Here is a 17308-nt window from a genome sequence, read left to right as displayed (position 1 = left end):
GATGGTGACCCAATTCAATTTTCTAACTCTAGATATAAATGAAATTAAACCTAATGGACCAGGGAAACAAATCAGTGACAACAGGATATAAGGAGGCATTGGTTTCCATTTCTTTTTTTTAAATGACATTTGTGAAACTCTTACTATGTGCCAGGCACTGTACCACGCACTGGAGTAAATAGAAGTTAATTAGGTTGGACACAGTCCCTGTCCTACATAGGGCTCACAGTCTTGATCTCCATTTTACAGATGAGGTAACCGAGGCCCAGAGAAGTGAAATGACTTGCCCAAGGTCACACAGCAGACAAGGGCGGAGACAGGATTAGAACCTTTTCTTTTCGACTCCCAGGCCCGTGCTGTATCAACCAGGCCACGCTGCTTCTCAAGCCTTTTGAGACTTAAGAACAAATCTTTTGAAACTTGTTTGGTTCTTGTGGTGATTGAGGGCAGGCATTCTGGGACCATTGCTTGTTGTGACTGAAGAACAACTCTTTGTCGCCCAGGACTGGGCATATTGAACTTATTAATCATTTAAAAATATTTCCCAGAAAATTACTTTATCTCATGAGAAGGCTAGTTACTCTGTACTAGAAATACTGGAGTTTTTAGGACTGAGAGAAAAGAAGGTTATAATACTGTATTTAAAGGCTTTTTACATCCTCTAGTAAAATTCAGAGATTTGTTTTCGGTGGCTGATGATTGAGATGTTTCCTGCCCCTTTCTAGAGTTACCCTTGTGTGTTTAGAAATTGCAAAGCTGCTATTACATCACTGTCATAGCAAATATTACTGTATAGATATGCGGGGAATCATTTCATGAGAGGCTGCCAGCATCCCTTTAGATGTCATGCAAATTGGTAATAATGACTTTAATTAGCAAAAGATCATTGCAATCCTTCTAATCCGAGGAAGTTCAAATACTTAGCTGATTATCATTGACTTGAAGATGTTCAAGGCGAGTTTTTCCTTTAGAGACATGATATGTAAATCAAATACAGGAGATCTCTGAGTGTGTCTTGTGTGGATAGAGTAACTCAGGACTGCATAGAGACTTGTATAGCAATTCTATAATAATAATGATGGTATTTAATAAGTGTTTGCTATGTGTCAAGCACTGCTCTAAGTGCTGGGGTAAGTATAAGTTAGTCAGTTTTGACGCTGTCCCTGACCTACATGATTCTCACAGTCTTAATCCTCATTTCATTTCACAACTGATTTCTGCCATCCTAAATTTTCAGTCTGGTTTGAACAAAAATACAAAATTCGTAAAACTATATTTTTTAAAAAAGCCCTTGATATGGTTTCCTGCAGAAGACACCCCAATATAACTGTAGGCCCAGAGAACATTTTACTTTCCATACCTGGGTCCTCGTTATTCCAGAAAGTTCTTGGATCAGGTTTATTCAGAATGTCAGCTTTAGAATAGGGGTCCTTCATCTACAAGACATAAGGCAATAAAACATGGTTCATTCATTCAATCGGATTTATCGAACGCTTACTGTGTGCAAAACACTGTATTAAATGCTTGGGAGAGTACAATATAACCAAAAAGAGACATTCCCTGCCCACAATGACCTTACAGTCTGTAAAACTATACTGAATTAGTTAACTCATTTGCTAAACATTTTCTACTTCTCCAGCCAAAAGAATGCAAGGGAAGCAGGGTACAGCATTTGTTATACCCAAGAGAGTCCAGTGATTCATAATCGTGGCCATGGAATCTCTTCTTTGAAAGTTAATTAACCATCTTGAAAGTGTCAAGAGCCAGGATTGGATCTGTACTCTCCCATCATATAATGGCTAATGACTTTTTGAAATTCTATAGGCAATATTCCCAATCTTATTTCCAAGGTGGGTAATTAAAAGTCTGAAAAATGTCCAAGGAGGGGTGTGTGTGTAGGTTTAGAGCCTTCTATAGAAAAGGAAACACCTTGTTGTACACCTGCTCACATGTGAGCAAGCGCACATGCACACACACACAAATTTCCTTTTGCACCATCAGTTGCATTCTAGACTTCACAACTAAGTTTTCATTTACATGGGCATTGGTGTATTTTTTTCAGTGATGTCCAAAGATTGTTCCATGCCACAGAAATAGTCTTCCTTCATAACTATCAATTCAACATATAAAGTCTTTTAAGAATATCAAGTCCTCTTTTGAGCCTGACCAAGCAGCTCAGGATTGTCTCTTACTAGGGCACTAGGATGCTGCTTAGATGAACCACATGGCATTTGGCCCTCCCTCAACATCCATCTTAATGGTTGTGGATGTTCCATCTACCACTTCAGTCTTGCCCACAGTGTTGCCAACTTCTCCTCAAGCAGCTACGATGAAACTCTCATTTAATTCATTCATTCAGTCGTATTTATTGAGCGCTTACTGTGTGCAGAGCATTGTACTAAGCACTTGGAAAGTACATTTTACTCTCATTTTACTTCATTCACTGTGATCTGATAATGCCCCCCCCGCCCCCTCCAAACTCTTGTTCCTGCCTTGTAGTGTTATGCAAACATTGGAAAAATGTTATAATGTGTGTTTTATGAAAATGCAAACTTGAGTCCAGTCCTTCTGCTCCTGTGAACGGCTCTCCATCCATTGGAGATCTTCAACACTAGTAAATTAACAGATAGTTGTTCTAGATGGGGTTCAGTAAGGTTTATAATAATAATAATGAGTGTATTTGTTAAGTGCTTACTATGTGCCAAGCACTGTTCTAAGCACTGGGCAGATACAAGGTAATCAGGTTGTCCCATGTGGGGGTCACAGTCTTAAACCCCTTTTTACAGATGAGGTAACTGAGGCATAGAGAAGTCAACTGACTTGCCCAAAGTCACACAGCTAAGTGGCAGAGGTAGGATTAGAACCCACGACCTCTGACTCCCAAGCCTGGGCTCTTTCCACTAAGCCACACAGCTTCTTGTCATCTAGTGGGACCTAAGGGCTTCCTATGTACCAGGCACTATACTAATCTCTAGGATCAATATAAGCAAATTGGGTTGGACACAGTCCCTGACCCACATGGGGCTCACAGTCTAAATCCCCATTTAACAGATGAGGTAACTAAGGCCCAGAGAGGTGAAGTCATTTGCCCAAGGTCACACAACACCCAAGGGGAGGAGCTGGGATTAGAACCCAGGTCCTTCTGACTCCCAGGTCTGTGGTCTATCCACTAGGCTATGTAGGCTTAATAGACAGTGAGGGACCCTTCCTTTCATTCATTCAGTGAGTCATTGGTCTCGCCTTCGCAACACTGCCAAGATCTGCCCTTTCCTTTCCATCCAAACCACTACCACGGTAGTACGATCACTCATCCTATCCTGACTGAAGTACTGCATCAGCCTTCTTTCTCACCTCCCTACCTCCTGCCTCTCCCTACTTCAGTCCATACTTCACTCCGTTGCCTGGATCATCTTTCTATAGAAACGTTCAGGGCATGTCACTCCCCTTTCCCCCCATCCCTGTCCCCCCGCCTCAAAAATCTCCAGTGGTTGCCTATAACCTCCATATCAAACAAAACTCCTCACTATTGGCTTTAAAGCTCTCCAACTTGCCCCTTCTTACCTCACCTCCCTTCCCTCCTTCTACATTCCAGCCTGCAAACACCACTCCTCTGGTGCTAACCTTCTCACTGTGCCTCGATCTCTCCTGTCTCGCTGCCGACCCCTGGCCCGCATCCTACCTCTGGCCTGGAACGTCCTACCTTCTCAAATCCACCAAAACTATCACTCTTCCCCCTTCAAAGCCCTACTGAAGGCACACCTCCTCCAAGAAGCCTTCCCAGGCCTTCCCCTTTTCCTCAGCTCTCCCTCCCTTCTGCGTCACCTTCACTCACTCCCTTTGCTCTCCCCCACTTCCTTCCCCACAGCACTTCAGTATATATGTATATATCTATAATTCTATTTATTCGTATTGATGCCTGTTTATTTGTTTTGATGTCTGTCTCTACCCCCTAGACTGTAAGCCCATGGTGAGCAGGGATTGTCTCTCTTTATTGCTGTATTGTACTTTCCAAGTGCTTAGTACAGTGCTCTACATACAGTAACTGCTCGATAAATATGATTGAATGAATGAATGTGTGCAGAGCACTGTACTAAGCTCTTGGGAAAGGACAACCATAAAGAGTGACAGTTCCTGCCCACAACGAGCTCACAGTCTAGTCCTTCTTCCTCCCTCCCAGCTTTGTCTCCTCTCCCCTTCCCTCTCCTCCCCATGTGCTATTTGTCATGCTCAGAATTGGGATTCTGAGGACACTCTGTCAAATCCCTGTCTCCAGAAGACTGGTTCTGAGGGGAGGAACTTGTAGGGAACTATCCTGCAGCTTCTCTGGGGGATGGAGTCATCAGCTTCCGGACAAGCTCAGTTCTTCCTTGATCCTGCTCCTCATGGCTTGCTGGACTTTCCCTGTTTCTGATCTGGCCGCTTCTAAGCTTCACCAGGTGTTCATAGTAGTTTTTCTGAGTCCATCGTGCTGGGTTTTTGGAGTCTTTAGCTGTGCAGAGGGAGTTTCATGCTCTTTGAGATGGGCTATCTACTTCTTCCAAACACACATGGTCATCCTCAGCCTTCATGGCCTACAGTTACTGCCCCAGAGGATGGTTGAGTGCTAGTGGTCTCATTATTTACTTGTGATAAGAAACAGGACCTCTCAATGGCTAGTTAATCAACTACCGTAGAATGGTGAAGAGGGATCATACATGATCATGCCTAATGTCAACAATTCTTTGATTGCCACTGGGGGCCTGAAATTTCAGATTAATCATTCATTAATATTTATTATGTGCAGAGCTTTGTACTAAGTGCTTGGGAGGGCAAAGTACAATAGAGTTAGCAGACATGTTACCTGCCCACAGTGAGCTAGAGGGGAATTAGCTAGCGGGACTGCACCAGGGCCTCTAAATTGAGTGTGTGCCCCAAATCACATGGTAAAGGAGCGCCTCCCTCATCGTGTGATCAGAGTAAGCTTTAAACTCAGGATTCAGGGGCAGATGAAGAGGCAGTAAATGCTGAGCTAGGACAGAGTTTTGGATTGGTGAAGCCCTATGGCTCTCTTTCTCACCCTCTACTTTGAGCTTTGACAGAACCTTTCTATGGGTAATTTCAAACCCCAGGGACCATGTAGTCGAACACCCACAAGTCTGTATGCATTGATTTGTTCCAATTCAACAATTAAAGTGTTTATCTCTCCATATGTGACTTTAGATAGGCTGCTGGAATTGTCAGTGCAGGCTTTCTCAATATGAAAATGGGAGACTGTGTCCAACCTGATAAACTTGAATCTACCCCTGCGCTTAGAACAGTGTTTGACACTTAGTAAGTGCTCAACAATTACCATTAAACAAATAAACAAGCAAGACAGTCTCAAAATGCCCAAACTATCAATTAATAAATAAATATTATCTGCCCTCACCTTGGGTGACTGCTTAATGAAGCAGTGTGGCCTACCGGATAGAGCACAGGCTTGGGAGTCAGAAGGATGTGGGTTCTAATCCCAGCTCGGTCACTTGTGTGCCGTGTGACTTTGGGCAAGTCGCTTCACTGCTCTATGCTTCAGTCACCTCATGTAAAAGGGGGATTAAGACTGTGTGCCCCGTATGGGACAGGGACTGTGTCCAACCTGATAAATTTGCATCTACCCCAGCACTTAGAACAGTGCTGACACATAGTAAGCCCTTAACAAATACCATCATTATTATTATTAGTCCCATTTTGATAGGGCCATGATACCCCTGAGAGCTGCCTCTTGGGATCACTTCCTGGATCCATTCTGTGCCCGCTCCCTCACCATAAATTAGCAAGAAATAGATTTCAGGATCTGGGCCCATTCTTCCGGCTTCTGGAGAGAGCCCCAGACCAGGGGTGGTCTTGGTATCCATTAGTCCCACACTATGCATGGTGGTCCCAGCTTTCCCAGGAGCAGCTGTATTGGCAAAAAGACTCACTGAGGGTCTAAATGATGTTATCTGTTAAGCACTTAATATGTGCCCGGCACCATACTAAGCACATTGGCCACAGTGTCCTCTGGATGGCTGCCAGCCCAGGGAAATGACCAAAGGGGTACCATTAGGCTGAAAGAGAAAGACACTCCCAACTGTCCTAACTTAGTACTAGAGTGAATAAAGTCCAGTGACGTGGAAGGGTGGCCACCTGAATAATAGAAATTCCACAGGCCGTCTTCACTGCTGGGCCGGGTTCCGCCACTCATATCAGGCTTCCTAAGGCAGTCTGGATGATGAGGCCAGGAGATTAGGGTGGAGCCGCAGTTCACCATTCCAGTCTCCTTAGCCCTGCCACTACCTTTCCGTGTGATCTTGGGCTAATCATTTATCCTTATTGTATTGCTTTGTATTTGTCAGGCAGCCACACTGTGGACTGTACAAAGCACGAGAGGTGTGTTTTGACTTACAGGAGCATAAAGTGCAAAGCAATAAACAGATAGACTCCTGTGTCTCTTTCTTTCCAGAGTGTATTCTTTCTGGGCTCCTCCTCTAGAGTGTTCTCCCTTTTTAGACTGTTAAGTCATTGTGGGCAGAGAATGTGTCTGCCAACTTTGTTGTACCCTCCCAAATGCTAAGTACAGTGCTCAATAAGTGCTCAAACAATATGATTGTTTGTCAGATTGTTTTCCCTTTGGTGAAATTTGGTGAAATGATGAGAAGCAGCGTGGCTCAGTGGAAAGAGTGTGGGCTTGGGAGTCAGAGATCACGGGTTCTAATCCCAGCTCCGCCGCTAGACAGCTGTGTGACCTTGGGTAAGTCACTTAACTTCTCTGGGCCTCAGTTACCTCATCTGTCAAATGGGGATTAAAACTGAGAGCCCCACATGGGACAAACTGATGACCTTGTATCCCCCAGTGCTTAGAACAGTGCTTTGCACATAGTAAGTGCTTAACAAATACCACAATTTAATTTATTATGTGCATCAGTACAAAAGGGTGCATCCAGCCCAAAACAGAGCTGAAGGAAAATGACCTGGATCCTAAAATGCTGCCCAAGTGATGGAGAGCCAATTTATCTCCATATGGTGACTAGAATCTGTTTAGTCTCTTGTCCTGCCTGCAGTGTGGAAGATTTACTGAACTGGTAGGTGATATGGGACCCAATGTAGCCTAGTAGATAGAACAAGGGCCTGAGACTCAGAGGACATGGGTTCTAATCCCGGCTCTGCCACATGCCTGCTATGTGACCTTGGGCAAGTCACTTAATCCCTTTGAACCTCTTACCTCATCTGTAAAATGGGGATTAAGACTGTAAGCCCTTTGTGGGACAGGAACTGTGTACAACCTGATTACATTGTATCTACTCCATCAGAACAGTATCTAACACATAGTAAGTTCTTAACAAGTACTACAGTTATTATTCTCTAGGCTGTCAGCTCATTATGGGCAGGGAATGTGTCTGTTTATTGCCATATTATACTCTCCCAAATGATTAGTGCAGTGCTTTGCACACAGTAAGCACTCAATAAATACAATTGTATTCAGTTAATGACCCCTTGAAGAATTTAGCCCCTAGGTTGGAGCCATCAGTAACTGCCATGATCTATTACATCGACTCTAGTTTTTTTAAGGTTATGACACCAACTCTATTTCTGAATGTTGACTGTCTCCCACTCTGTTGAAGGGGCAGGGCTTTGGGATATACACACATACATGAAACATATCCATGGGTTCCTCTAGAATGTTTCTTCTAGGTCTCAGTAAGCCATATGGATTGCAAAACCTGTCCCTGGAAAATCAGTTAATAAGTTGGCCATCCTCAGAGTCCAGGATACTGAATTAATGTTTGACAGAGCTTCCCAGATGTGCTGGAGGACTCACTGCAGAACCTGCCAATATTTTCCTTAGATTTCAGTTGACCTTCCTCAACGTTTGATCCAAAACACATGGAGGGAAGAATACCTGACCAAAATAAAACACATTCTTTGCATGAGCACAACTGTTCGGCATACATTTATTTATTTTTTTACAAGTGTTATGATTGGCAGGGAAAGGAGGTTTTTATTATGTGGCTGGATGTCTCCAGCAAAGTTAATTACATGTTTTTACAGTGATCCGGTTTCCCAACATCTTTATGTATTTCAATTGCTAAGTCCTTAGGCCCAGAGAGAAAATTATCGGGAGCCTTTTAGGAATCGAACTCCTGCAGAGCATGGTTTCTTGAAGCATTACGTTTCCATCTTCAGAAGTTATAGTTTCCAATATCAGCCGGATTAGTTATGCTGTTCCTTTTTTGTGAAGTTCCCAGGGTAGCAGTTTTGGGAGAATTGGATGGGTTGGCATTTTAGGAGAAATTGTGAGAGGCTAGGTGTGTGTTGTGTGGACATCGACAGCTGTGTCAATGTAGGAGCAAGGGCTGTTCATTTTTCCTCAGAGTTCTCCAGGAATTTCCTTTCTCTCATAGTTGTCAGTGTCCTACATTGCAGGCAGCTGAACCATTCCAGAAATGGCTTCAATTATGACTGTCATGTGAAACAGCAACTATGTCCGGTCTGCACATACTGTATCTACCCCCGTGCTTAGTACAGTGCTTGGCACATAGCTAGTGCTTAATCTACCAAAATTATTGTTGTTTTTCATCATTAATGATCATAAATGGCCACCCTGCCAAACTAAAGCCTTGTAAGACTTTGGGATCCTCCTGAAGAAAAGCCTGGCTTTATGCTTATGCCCAGGATCTTAGCGTGGCTTAGTGGAAAAAGCATGAGCTTGGGAGTCCGTGGACATGGGTTCTAATCCAGTCTCTGCCACTTGTCCGCTGTGTGCCCTTGGGCAAGTCACTTAGCGTCTCTGTGCCTCAGTTCCCTCTTCTGTAAAATGAGGATTAAGACTGTGAGCCCCATGTGAGAGCCATAGAAACAGTGTAGCTCAGTAGAAAGAGCCCGGGCTTGGGAGTCAGAGGTGATGCTTTCAAATCCCACTCTGCATCTTGTCAGCTTTGTGACTGTGGGCAAGTCACTTAACTTCTCTGTGCCTCAGTTACCTCATCTTTAAAATGGGGATTAACTGTGAGCCTCAAGTGGGACAGCCTGATTACCCTGTATCTACCCCAGCACTTAGAACAGTGCTCTGCACATAGTAAACACTTAACAAATACCAACATTATTTTATGAGACAGCCTGATTACCCTGTATCTGCCCCAGCGCTTAGAACAGTGCTTGGCACATAGTAAGCGCTTAGCAAATACCATTATTATAGCACTTTCCAATCAACTTTGGGAACATTTTAAATAGTGAGGATAAATGGTGCTTAGTCATTACATTTTCCTTATCCAAGAAACACAGGAAATGGTGACTCCTGTGATTTTTTTAATGGTATTTAAGTGCTGATTAGGTGTTAGGCACTTTACTATGCTTTGCATAGATACAAGCTAATCAAGTTGGACACAGTCTCTGTCCCACATGGGGCTCACAGTCTTAATCCCCATTTTACAGATGAGGTAGCTGAGGCACAGAGAAGTAAAGTGACTTGCCCAAGGTCACATAGGTGGTGGGGCTGGGATTATTATTATGAAGGATAGTATTAGTACTATGACTAGTAGTTATAGTTATATCCCGTTATATCCCGGCTAGACTACTGTGTCAGCCTTCTCTCTGACCTCCCTTCCTCCTCTCTCGCCCCGCTCCAGTCTATTCTTCACTCCGCTGCCCGGCTCATCTTCCCGCAGAAACGATCTGGGCATGTCACTCCCCTTCTTAAACAACTCCAGTGCTTGCCTATCAACCTCCGCTCCAAACAAAAACTCCTCACTCTAGGCTTCAAGGCTCTCCATCCCCTTGCCCCTTCCTACCTCTCCTCCCTTCTCTCTTTCTACCGCCCACCCCGCACGCTCCGCTCCTCTGCCGCCCACCTCCTCGCCGTCCCTCGGTCTCACCTATCCCGCCGTCGACCCCTGGGTCACGTCCTCCCGCGGTCCCGGAATGCCTTCCCTCCTCACCTCCGCCAAACTGATTCTCTTTCCCTCTTCAAAACCCTACTTAAAACTCACCTCCTCCAAGAGGCGTTCCCAGACTGAGCTCCTCTTCTCCCTCTACTCCCTCTGCCATCCACCCTTTACCTCTCCGCAGATAAAGCCTCATTTTCCCCTTTTCCCTCTGCTCCTCCACCTCTCCCTTCCCATCCCCACAGCACTGTACTCGTCCGCTCGACTGTATATATTTTTGTTACCCTATTTATTTTGTTAATGAATTGTACATCGCCTTGATTCTATTTAGTTGCCATTGTTTTTACGAGATGTTCTTCCCCTTGACTCTGTTTATTGCCATTGTTCTCGTCTGTCCGTCTCCCCCGATTAGACTGTAAGCCCATCAAACGGCAGGGACTGTCTCTATCTGTTGCCGACTTGTTCATCCCAAGCGCTTAGTACAGTGCTCTGCACATAGTAAGCGCTCAATAAATACTATTGAATGAATGAATGAATAGTATTATTATGAAACATAGTACATTCCCTCCTGGGATACTGAATGCACTTCTGGTTACATCAATTTAAGAAGCTGCATGAAGCAGCATGGTGTAGTGGATAGAGCACAGGTTTGGGAGTCAGAAGGGAGTCTGCTGTGTGACCTTGAACAAGTTACTTAACTTCTCTGTGCCTCAGTCACCTCATCTGCAGAATGGGGAGTGAGACTGTGAGCCCCAAGTGGGACAGGGCCTCTGTCCTTCCCAATTTGCTTGTATCCACACCAGCGCTTAGTACAGTGCCTGGCACATAGTAAGCGCTTAACAAATGCCATAATTCTTACTATTAATTAGAGGACAACATGGATGATCGGGGGCTGGAGTAGCTTCCCTATGAGGTTAGTCTGAACAAATGAGGACTCTTTCATTTCCCCAGGTAAGGGATTATCTCTCTCTCTCACATGTGGCCAATCTCTCACTATGTCCAGGCCCTCAATTCACATGAACTGGCCTGGCTCCAGATGGGAAATTCTTATCATTGCACTGGGAATGTGGTTTTTTTTAAATGGTATTTGTTAGGTGCTTACTACATGCCAGGCAGTGTGCTAAGTGCCAGGATAGATACAAACTAATCAGGTTGGACTCAGTCTATGGTCCCATATGGGGCTCACAATCTTAATCCCCATTTTACAGATGAGGTAAGTGAGGCACAGGGAAGTTAAATGACTTACCCAAGGTCACATGGCAGACAGTGGAGGAGCCAGGATTAGAAACCAGGACCTCTGACTCCCAGGCCTATGGTTCCCTCCATTGCATTTGCACATCCCTGCCCTGTGTATTCCTGGGATCTGTCCAGATGTCCCAGAGTTGGGGGTGGCATAGGATCTTTCTCTGCTTCCTGTCCTCACCTACACCAACCTTCATAGCCCCTTAAAGATGACTTCCAACTCTCAAATTGTAATTTAAAACTATTAGGATTAACAGTCATATGTAGTGATGTTCCCTAAATTCCAAACCTAGGAAAATAACTGTGGGAGCGTGAGGGAAGGGTGGGGGAAGGTGAGAGGGACTGCTGTAGTTGATATCCTCTTCCCTCATTGGTCAAGCCCATATTTGTTGTCTTTCAAGAATCAACCAAATATCCGATAGCATTCCTTGAATGCTTACTATATATAGAACACTGTATTAAGCACTTTGGAGAGTACAGTGGAACTAGGAGGCATGGTCCCTGACCTCAGGGAGTTTAAAATCTATTACATTTAGGAGGAAGTAATAGAATATATAGAGATGTATATAAATGCTACTTGTGTCGTGAAAATTTCAATGTTTAAGGAGACATAGAAGTGCTGAAAGAATGATACAGACCTTATCTATTTAGAACAACTTCTCAGTGCCTCAGTTTCCTCATCTGTAAAATGGGTATTTAATCTACTCTCTCCTATTTAGACTGTGAGCCCCATGCAGTAAGGAACCATGACTGATCTGCTATCTTGCATCAACCCCAGTACTTAGTAAAGTGCCCTATCAAGCAAAAGCTCCTTGCTATTGGCTTCAAGACTCTCCATCATTTTGCCCCTTCTTACCTCACCTCCTTTCTCTCCTTCTACATCCCAGCCTAATCCTCTGGTGCTAACCTTCTCACTGTGCCTGGTTCTCCCATGTCCCACCATCGAACCCTGGCCCATGTCCTACCTCTAGCCTGGAATGCCCTCCCCCCTCAAATCCGCCAAACTAGCAGAGTTCCCCACTTCAAAGCACTTCTGAAAGCTCACCTCCTTCAGGAGCCTTCCCAGACGAAGCCCCCCTCTTCCTCTGCCTCCCCTCATGTCCCCATCACCCGACTCCCTTTGTTCTACTCCCCTCCCCGCCCCACAGAACTTGTGCATATATGTCATATTTATAATTATAATTCTATTTATTTTTATGAATGATGTGTATATATATATCTATATATATCTATAATTCTATTTATTTATAATGTTGCTAATGATGCTTGTTTACTTGTCTGTCTCCCCCTTCTAGACTGTGAGTCCATTGTGGGCAGGGATTATTTCTATGTGTGCTAAATTATACTTCCCAAGCGCTTAGTACAGTGATCTGACACAGTATGCGCTCAATAAATACTACTGAATGAATGAATGAGGTCAGACAAGTCTGTAGTCCTTGGGTGATCTGGTTCACGACCTGTGCTCCCACCAGGCCGAGGAGAAAAGTGCTCTGGGTGCAGCAGGATAGGCAGAAGGATTGTTTCCAGGGGGTTTCTGTCCCCTGCTCCATAGGTGGAAGTTAGGGAAGGGCTGGGAAGGCCTGCCTCCTACCCAGCCTGTGATGTCATCATACGATGCAGTGTGTCAGATGTGATGCATGTGACATCTCGGACGTGCAGCTCAAACATTTTTTACTTTCACCCCCATCCAAACATAATATGCATGTATTGTCATAGTCTGCTGCGTCGTAGAATATTTAGCCTAGGTGCCGACCCCATGGGATGATGGGGGCGGTAACCCCACTAACCTTTTGAGCTGATCTCCCAGTTGCCCTCATCCCAGGTTTCATCCTTTGAATCTGTAAGCTCCCTTTCATTCATTCATTTATTCAATCATATTAATTGAGTGCTTATTGTGTGCAGAGCACTGTACTAACTGCTTGGAAGAGTACAATACCACAATAAACAGAAACATTCCCTCCCTTTGGGCAGGGATTGTGTCTACTTTATTATATTGTACTTTCTCCCAGGTGCTTATATAGTGCTTGCCCACAGTAAGTGCTCAATAAAGACCAGTGATTGCTTGATTTTGCCAGAGTTGAGTGCAGTCAGAGCTGAAAAGACCCAAAATGTGGATTTTTGGCCTGACAGCTCTTGAAGCTCCTCCTCTTACCCCTCCCTACTAAAATCTCTGACCCTTTTCCATCTCCACACTAAAAATGAAAAGTTGGCTCCTTTGCATTTAAGTATGTTTTTATCTGATATGTGTGTGTGTGTGTTTGTGTGTGTGTGTGAGAGAGAGAGAGAGAAGGAGGGGGAGAGAGAGAGGTAGAGAGAGATGTCTATTATCAAGTTAGTGATCCAGAGACTGTTATATCAATGATTAACTTTGGGTAGCTAGGGAGCTGTAAAATCAGGCATCCTGTCTCATCAGAAGAAGCAGAGCATCTCTAGGACAACCAGGGGCAAACAAAGCTCTCTGGAATGCTCCAGAGTTGGGTACCGGGGCTGCTAGCATCTTTGGTTGGTGATTATTTACCATGGTGAATGACAGTCTAATTCCAAGGGGCCACCCTTTTAAAAGGGTGTAATTTAGGGGCTGCCACATACAGTGACCCCTGCATTTTGTTAGGTTGATGTGGATCTAGACTGTGAGCTCATTTCAAAGACTGTGAGTTTGTTGTGGGCAGGGAATGTGTCTGTTGTTATATTGTTCTCTCCCAAGTGCTTAGTAGAGTGCTTTGCACCCAGTAAGCACTCAATAAAATGATTGAATGAATGGAGTTGGGGTATTTGTCTCATGCTTAGTTGTTCAAAGGAGACCGTCCCTGAAAGCATGAGTTTAACAGGGTACCCAACAGGGGTGAGTACTACCTAAACTATGTCTGATTGGATTATGTGGATTACGGTGGTCTCTAGTACCCCCTCTGATCTTCCTTCACTCATTTGAAGGGTTTAATTTATGTCAAGGTTGTGGTATTTGTTAAGCATTTACTATGTTCCAAATCTAAGTGCTGGGGTGGATTCAAACAAATGGGGTTGGACACAGCCCTACTCCACCTGGGGTTCACAGTCTCAATCCTCATTTTACAGATGAGGTAACTGAGTCATAAAGAACCAAAGTGACTTACCCAAGGTCACACAGTAGACAAGTGGTAGAGACAGGATTAGAACTCATGACCTTCTGACTCCCAGGCCCATGCTCTATCCACCACGCTCCTTCTTATAACGTGTCGCTTCTCATTGGTTTCCCTCCGACATGCAGCAGGTTCATCCACATATATTTTGGTGGAAACTATGCTTACTTTTGTGGTCAGCCTGGGTTCCTTCCTCTCCAGTTTCACGGAAAGTCCCACCTCCCACCTCCTTCTTCTCTCTTCTCTCTCCCTCTTCTCCTTACTTGTCAGATCAAGAGACCTGGTAATTCAATATGGAAAGCGGATTGTCCTGAAGACACATGAGACTGATCTCGCATATATCATCTTGAAGGATTTCTCCAGAATAACGAGCCATAGTAAAAAATGTACCGCCCCTTCATGGAATGGAAAGCTTTTCAACCCTTGCTTCCTGAATTTAACATTTCTTTTCATCATTCTGTTGTTCCAAAAGTGGAGTCATTTAAAAATTGCCTGTGTTTGCCAAGGGGACCAGGTTCAAAGCACATTAGAATTTGATGTATGGCTAGGTGAAAATTAACAGGGCTTGACCCTACAGTAAATAGATGACACCCACTGCTGAGTAAGGCCAGAGTGCAGCAGTTCAATATATAACTATTTATATTGCTACCAAGGAGATGATCTGACCTTTAGCCTTTCATATTCTAGAAAGTCTGGGCAGTGTCCCATTATGCTAATGGGAATTAATGAGGCAGAATAGAAGCAGGGGCTCATCATACTTAGCAAGCAAGTCAAATAGACTCTAAATATGATGGCTTTGGTTGGCTATTTTGAACCCATTTATATTCTTTTCTTCTCCCCAAGCCAAAAGAGAATATGTGTGTGTTTGTGTGTCTATATGAGTTCATGTTCCAGCATGACCCAACATTCTTTAGAGCAAACAGCACAAAATGAGTCACTGAAGGCAAGATAAATAGGCCCTACTGAGGTTGGTGGTGAGGGGTGGTCAAACTGATGAAAATAAAACTGGGGAAATACAAAATTGCACGGTGAATGAAAATGAATGTCTGGTTCATTACCACCATGAAATAGCTCTGTAGTTCTTTCTGCCTGGAAGAGCAAGTTATTAATTTTAAAGTGATCGGGTTTTTATGTCCACCCAGATGGTGGTTCTTCAAGTCCAGCTAACTAAACTCTTAGATATAGGTACAATCTTTAATGCACAACAAAGGGATAGCCACTTAGGAAAAAAAAGAGGGGGCAGTTTCCCACATTTTGGACACAGCCTTGTGTTTCTGGGGCTACTGGTCCCTGAAAGAACTCTATTCCACCGAGATATTGCTCCCATTAAAGGCTGTAATAATAATAATAATTATGGTACTTGTTTAATACTATGTGCCAAGCACTGTACTAAGCGCTGAGGTAGATAAAAGATAATCATTGGACACATTCCCTGTCCCACATGGGCCTCACAGTCTTAATTCCCATTTTATAGATGAGGTAACTGAGGCCTATAGAATGAAGTAACTTGCTTAAGATCACACAGGAGACAGAACTCAGGTCCTCTGACTCCCAGACCTGTGCTCTTTCCACTAGACCACACTGCTACAAGAAAGATACCAGGATTGCTCTCTGTAGGGTCTACGGTAATACCTGCAAGGCACAGGGGACACTGAATGAAAGTGTGATTGACTCAGTGCAGACCATCACCATTACAGCCGAAACACAACAAGCCCCTATCCCCTTGGCAGTAGGATATATGCCATAACCCTTTTCACTGTTGGTGACAGTGCTCACCCAGTATGTTCAGGATCCAGAAAAGGTGCACTACTGTATCTTCATGGGCACTATGTGCAAGGGTCTAAGAGATTCTCTCTCAGCTACAAGGACACTTATGGATACAATCTCACAGTCAGTAGACCCATCTTTGAACCAAAAGAACAACTTGATAATGGCATTTGTTAAGTGCTTAGGATGTGCAAAGCGCCATTCTAAGCGGCGGGGGGGGGGGGTACAAGGTTATCAGATAGTCCCATGTGGGGCTCACAGTCTTAATCCCCATTTTACAGATGACGTAACTGAGGCACAGAGAAGTTAAGTGACTCGCTCAAAGTCACACAGGCGACAAGTGGCGGATCCGGGATTAGAACCCATGACTTCTGACTCCCAGGTTGTGCTCCTTCCACTGAGCCACACTGCTTCCCAACTTCATTTACACCCAATGAAGGGAAGTGTTAGAATTACCTGGTCCTTTGACCAGCTTTGATAGCCAATCTGGATAATTTAAGATTTTTTTGTACTACCTCAAAAAAAGCACTAACAATTGGAATGTGTTAAGCCTTTACTATGTACCAAGCACTATAATAAGTACTGAGGTAAAAACAAGATCATCCCTTGAGGCTCTGTCCCTATTCCACATGGGCTCACAATTTGAGTAGGAGGGAGAACAGGTATTAAATCCACATTTTACAGATGAGGAAACTGAGGGACCAAGAAGTTGTGACTTGACCAAGAAGTTGTGACTTGACCAAGAAGTTGTGACTTGCCCAAGATCACACAGTCAGCCTGGGGCCAAGCTGAGACTGGAACCCAGGTTCTCCATTTCCCAGGCCTGAGCTCTTTCCATAACACCACACTACTTCTCTGATACAATTTACCTGTCTAAGCAGTATATCTTCATTAGGTAATTGCCAGTTCTCCCTTTCATGTGGGGTTGTGTTCATTCAGTCCTCAAGTCAGACAAGGTGACTTTTGATTACCTACTCGGAAAGGTGAGGCCTTCAAAGAGATGAATACATTTCAATTTGCAGGCTTTGTATATTGCACTCTTTTTCAGAACCCTTTTTTAAAACTGGAATTTAAATAGCATTTATGCAGAAATAGCCAGAAATACTCTTAAAGCTCCAATTTTCTTCATTATCCCGTTAATGCCAAACTAAATTAGCACATTTTTTGGGCAAGAATTAAGCAACTCTTTTTTGGTCTGTCTCTGCCAGAATTTTGCTGGAAAAAACAAGAAAAAGAGTTAAATGCACCCATAGCAGAAACTCTAATCAGCATCTTTGCAGAAAGCAGTAAGAAAAAAAAAATCTT

At 43.9% G+C, this 17308-nt stretch overlaps 1 protein-coding gene across 1 annotated transcript in view; it reads right to left on the bottom strand.

Moving 5' to 3' along the window:
- The window catches only part of SGK1 (serum/glucocorticoid regulated kinase 1), a 155480-nt gene that overhangs the window by 57067 nt on the left and 81105 nt on the right, over positions 1-17308 (bottom strand). Inside the window, exon 3 of the mRNA XM_029056425.2 lies at positions 1361-1436. Coding sequence (XP_028912258.1) covers positions 1361-1436 — 76 coding nt within the window. The remainder of the gene's footprint in view (positions 1-1360; positions 1437-17308) is intronic.

The sequence above is a fragment of the Ornithorhynchus anatinus genome, chromosome 2, assembly GCF_004115215.2.
Source record: "Ornithorhynchus anatinus isolate Pmale09 chromosome 2, mOrnAna1.pri.v4, whole genome shotgun sequence".
Classification (NCBI taxonomy): Eukaryota; Metazoa; Chordata; class Mammalia; order Monotremata; family Ornithorhynchidae; genus Ornithorhynchus; species Ornithorhynchus anatinus.
Note: the sequence above shows the minus strand (reverse complement) of the source record. Positions and strands in the feature narration are given on the sequence as shown.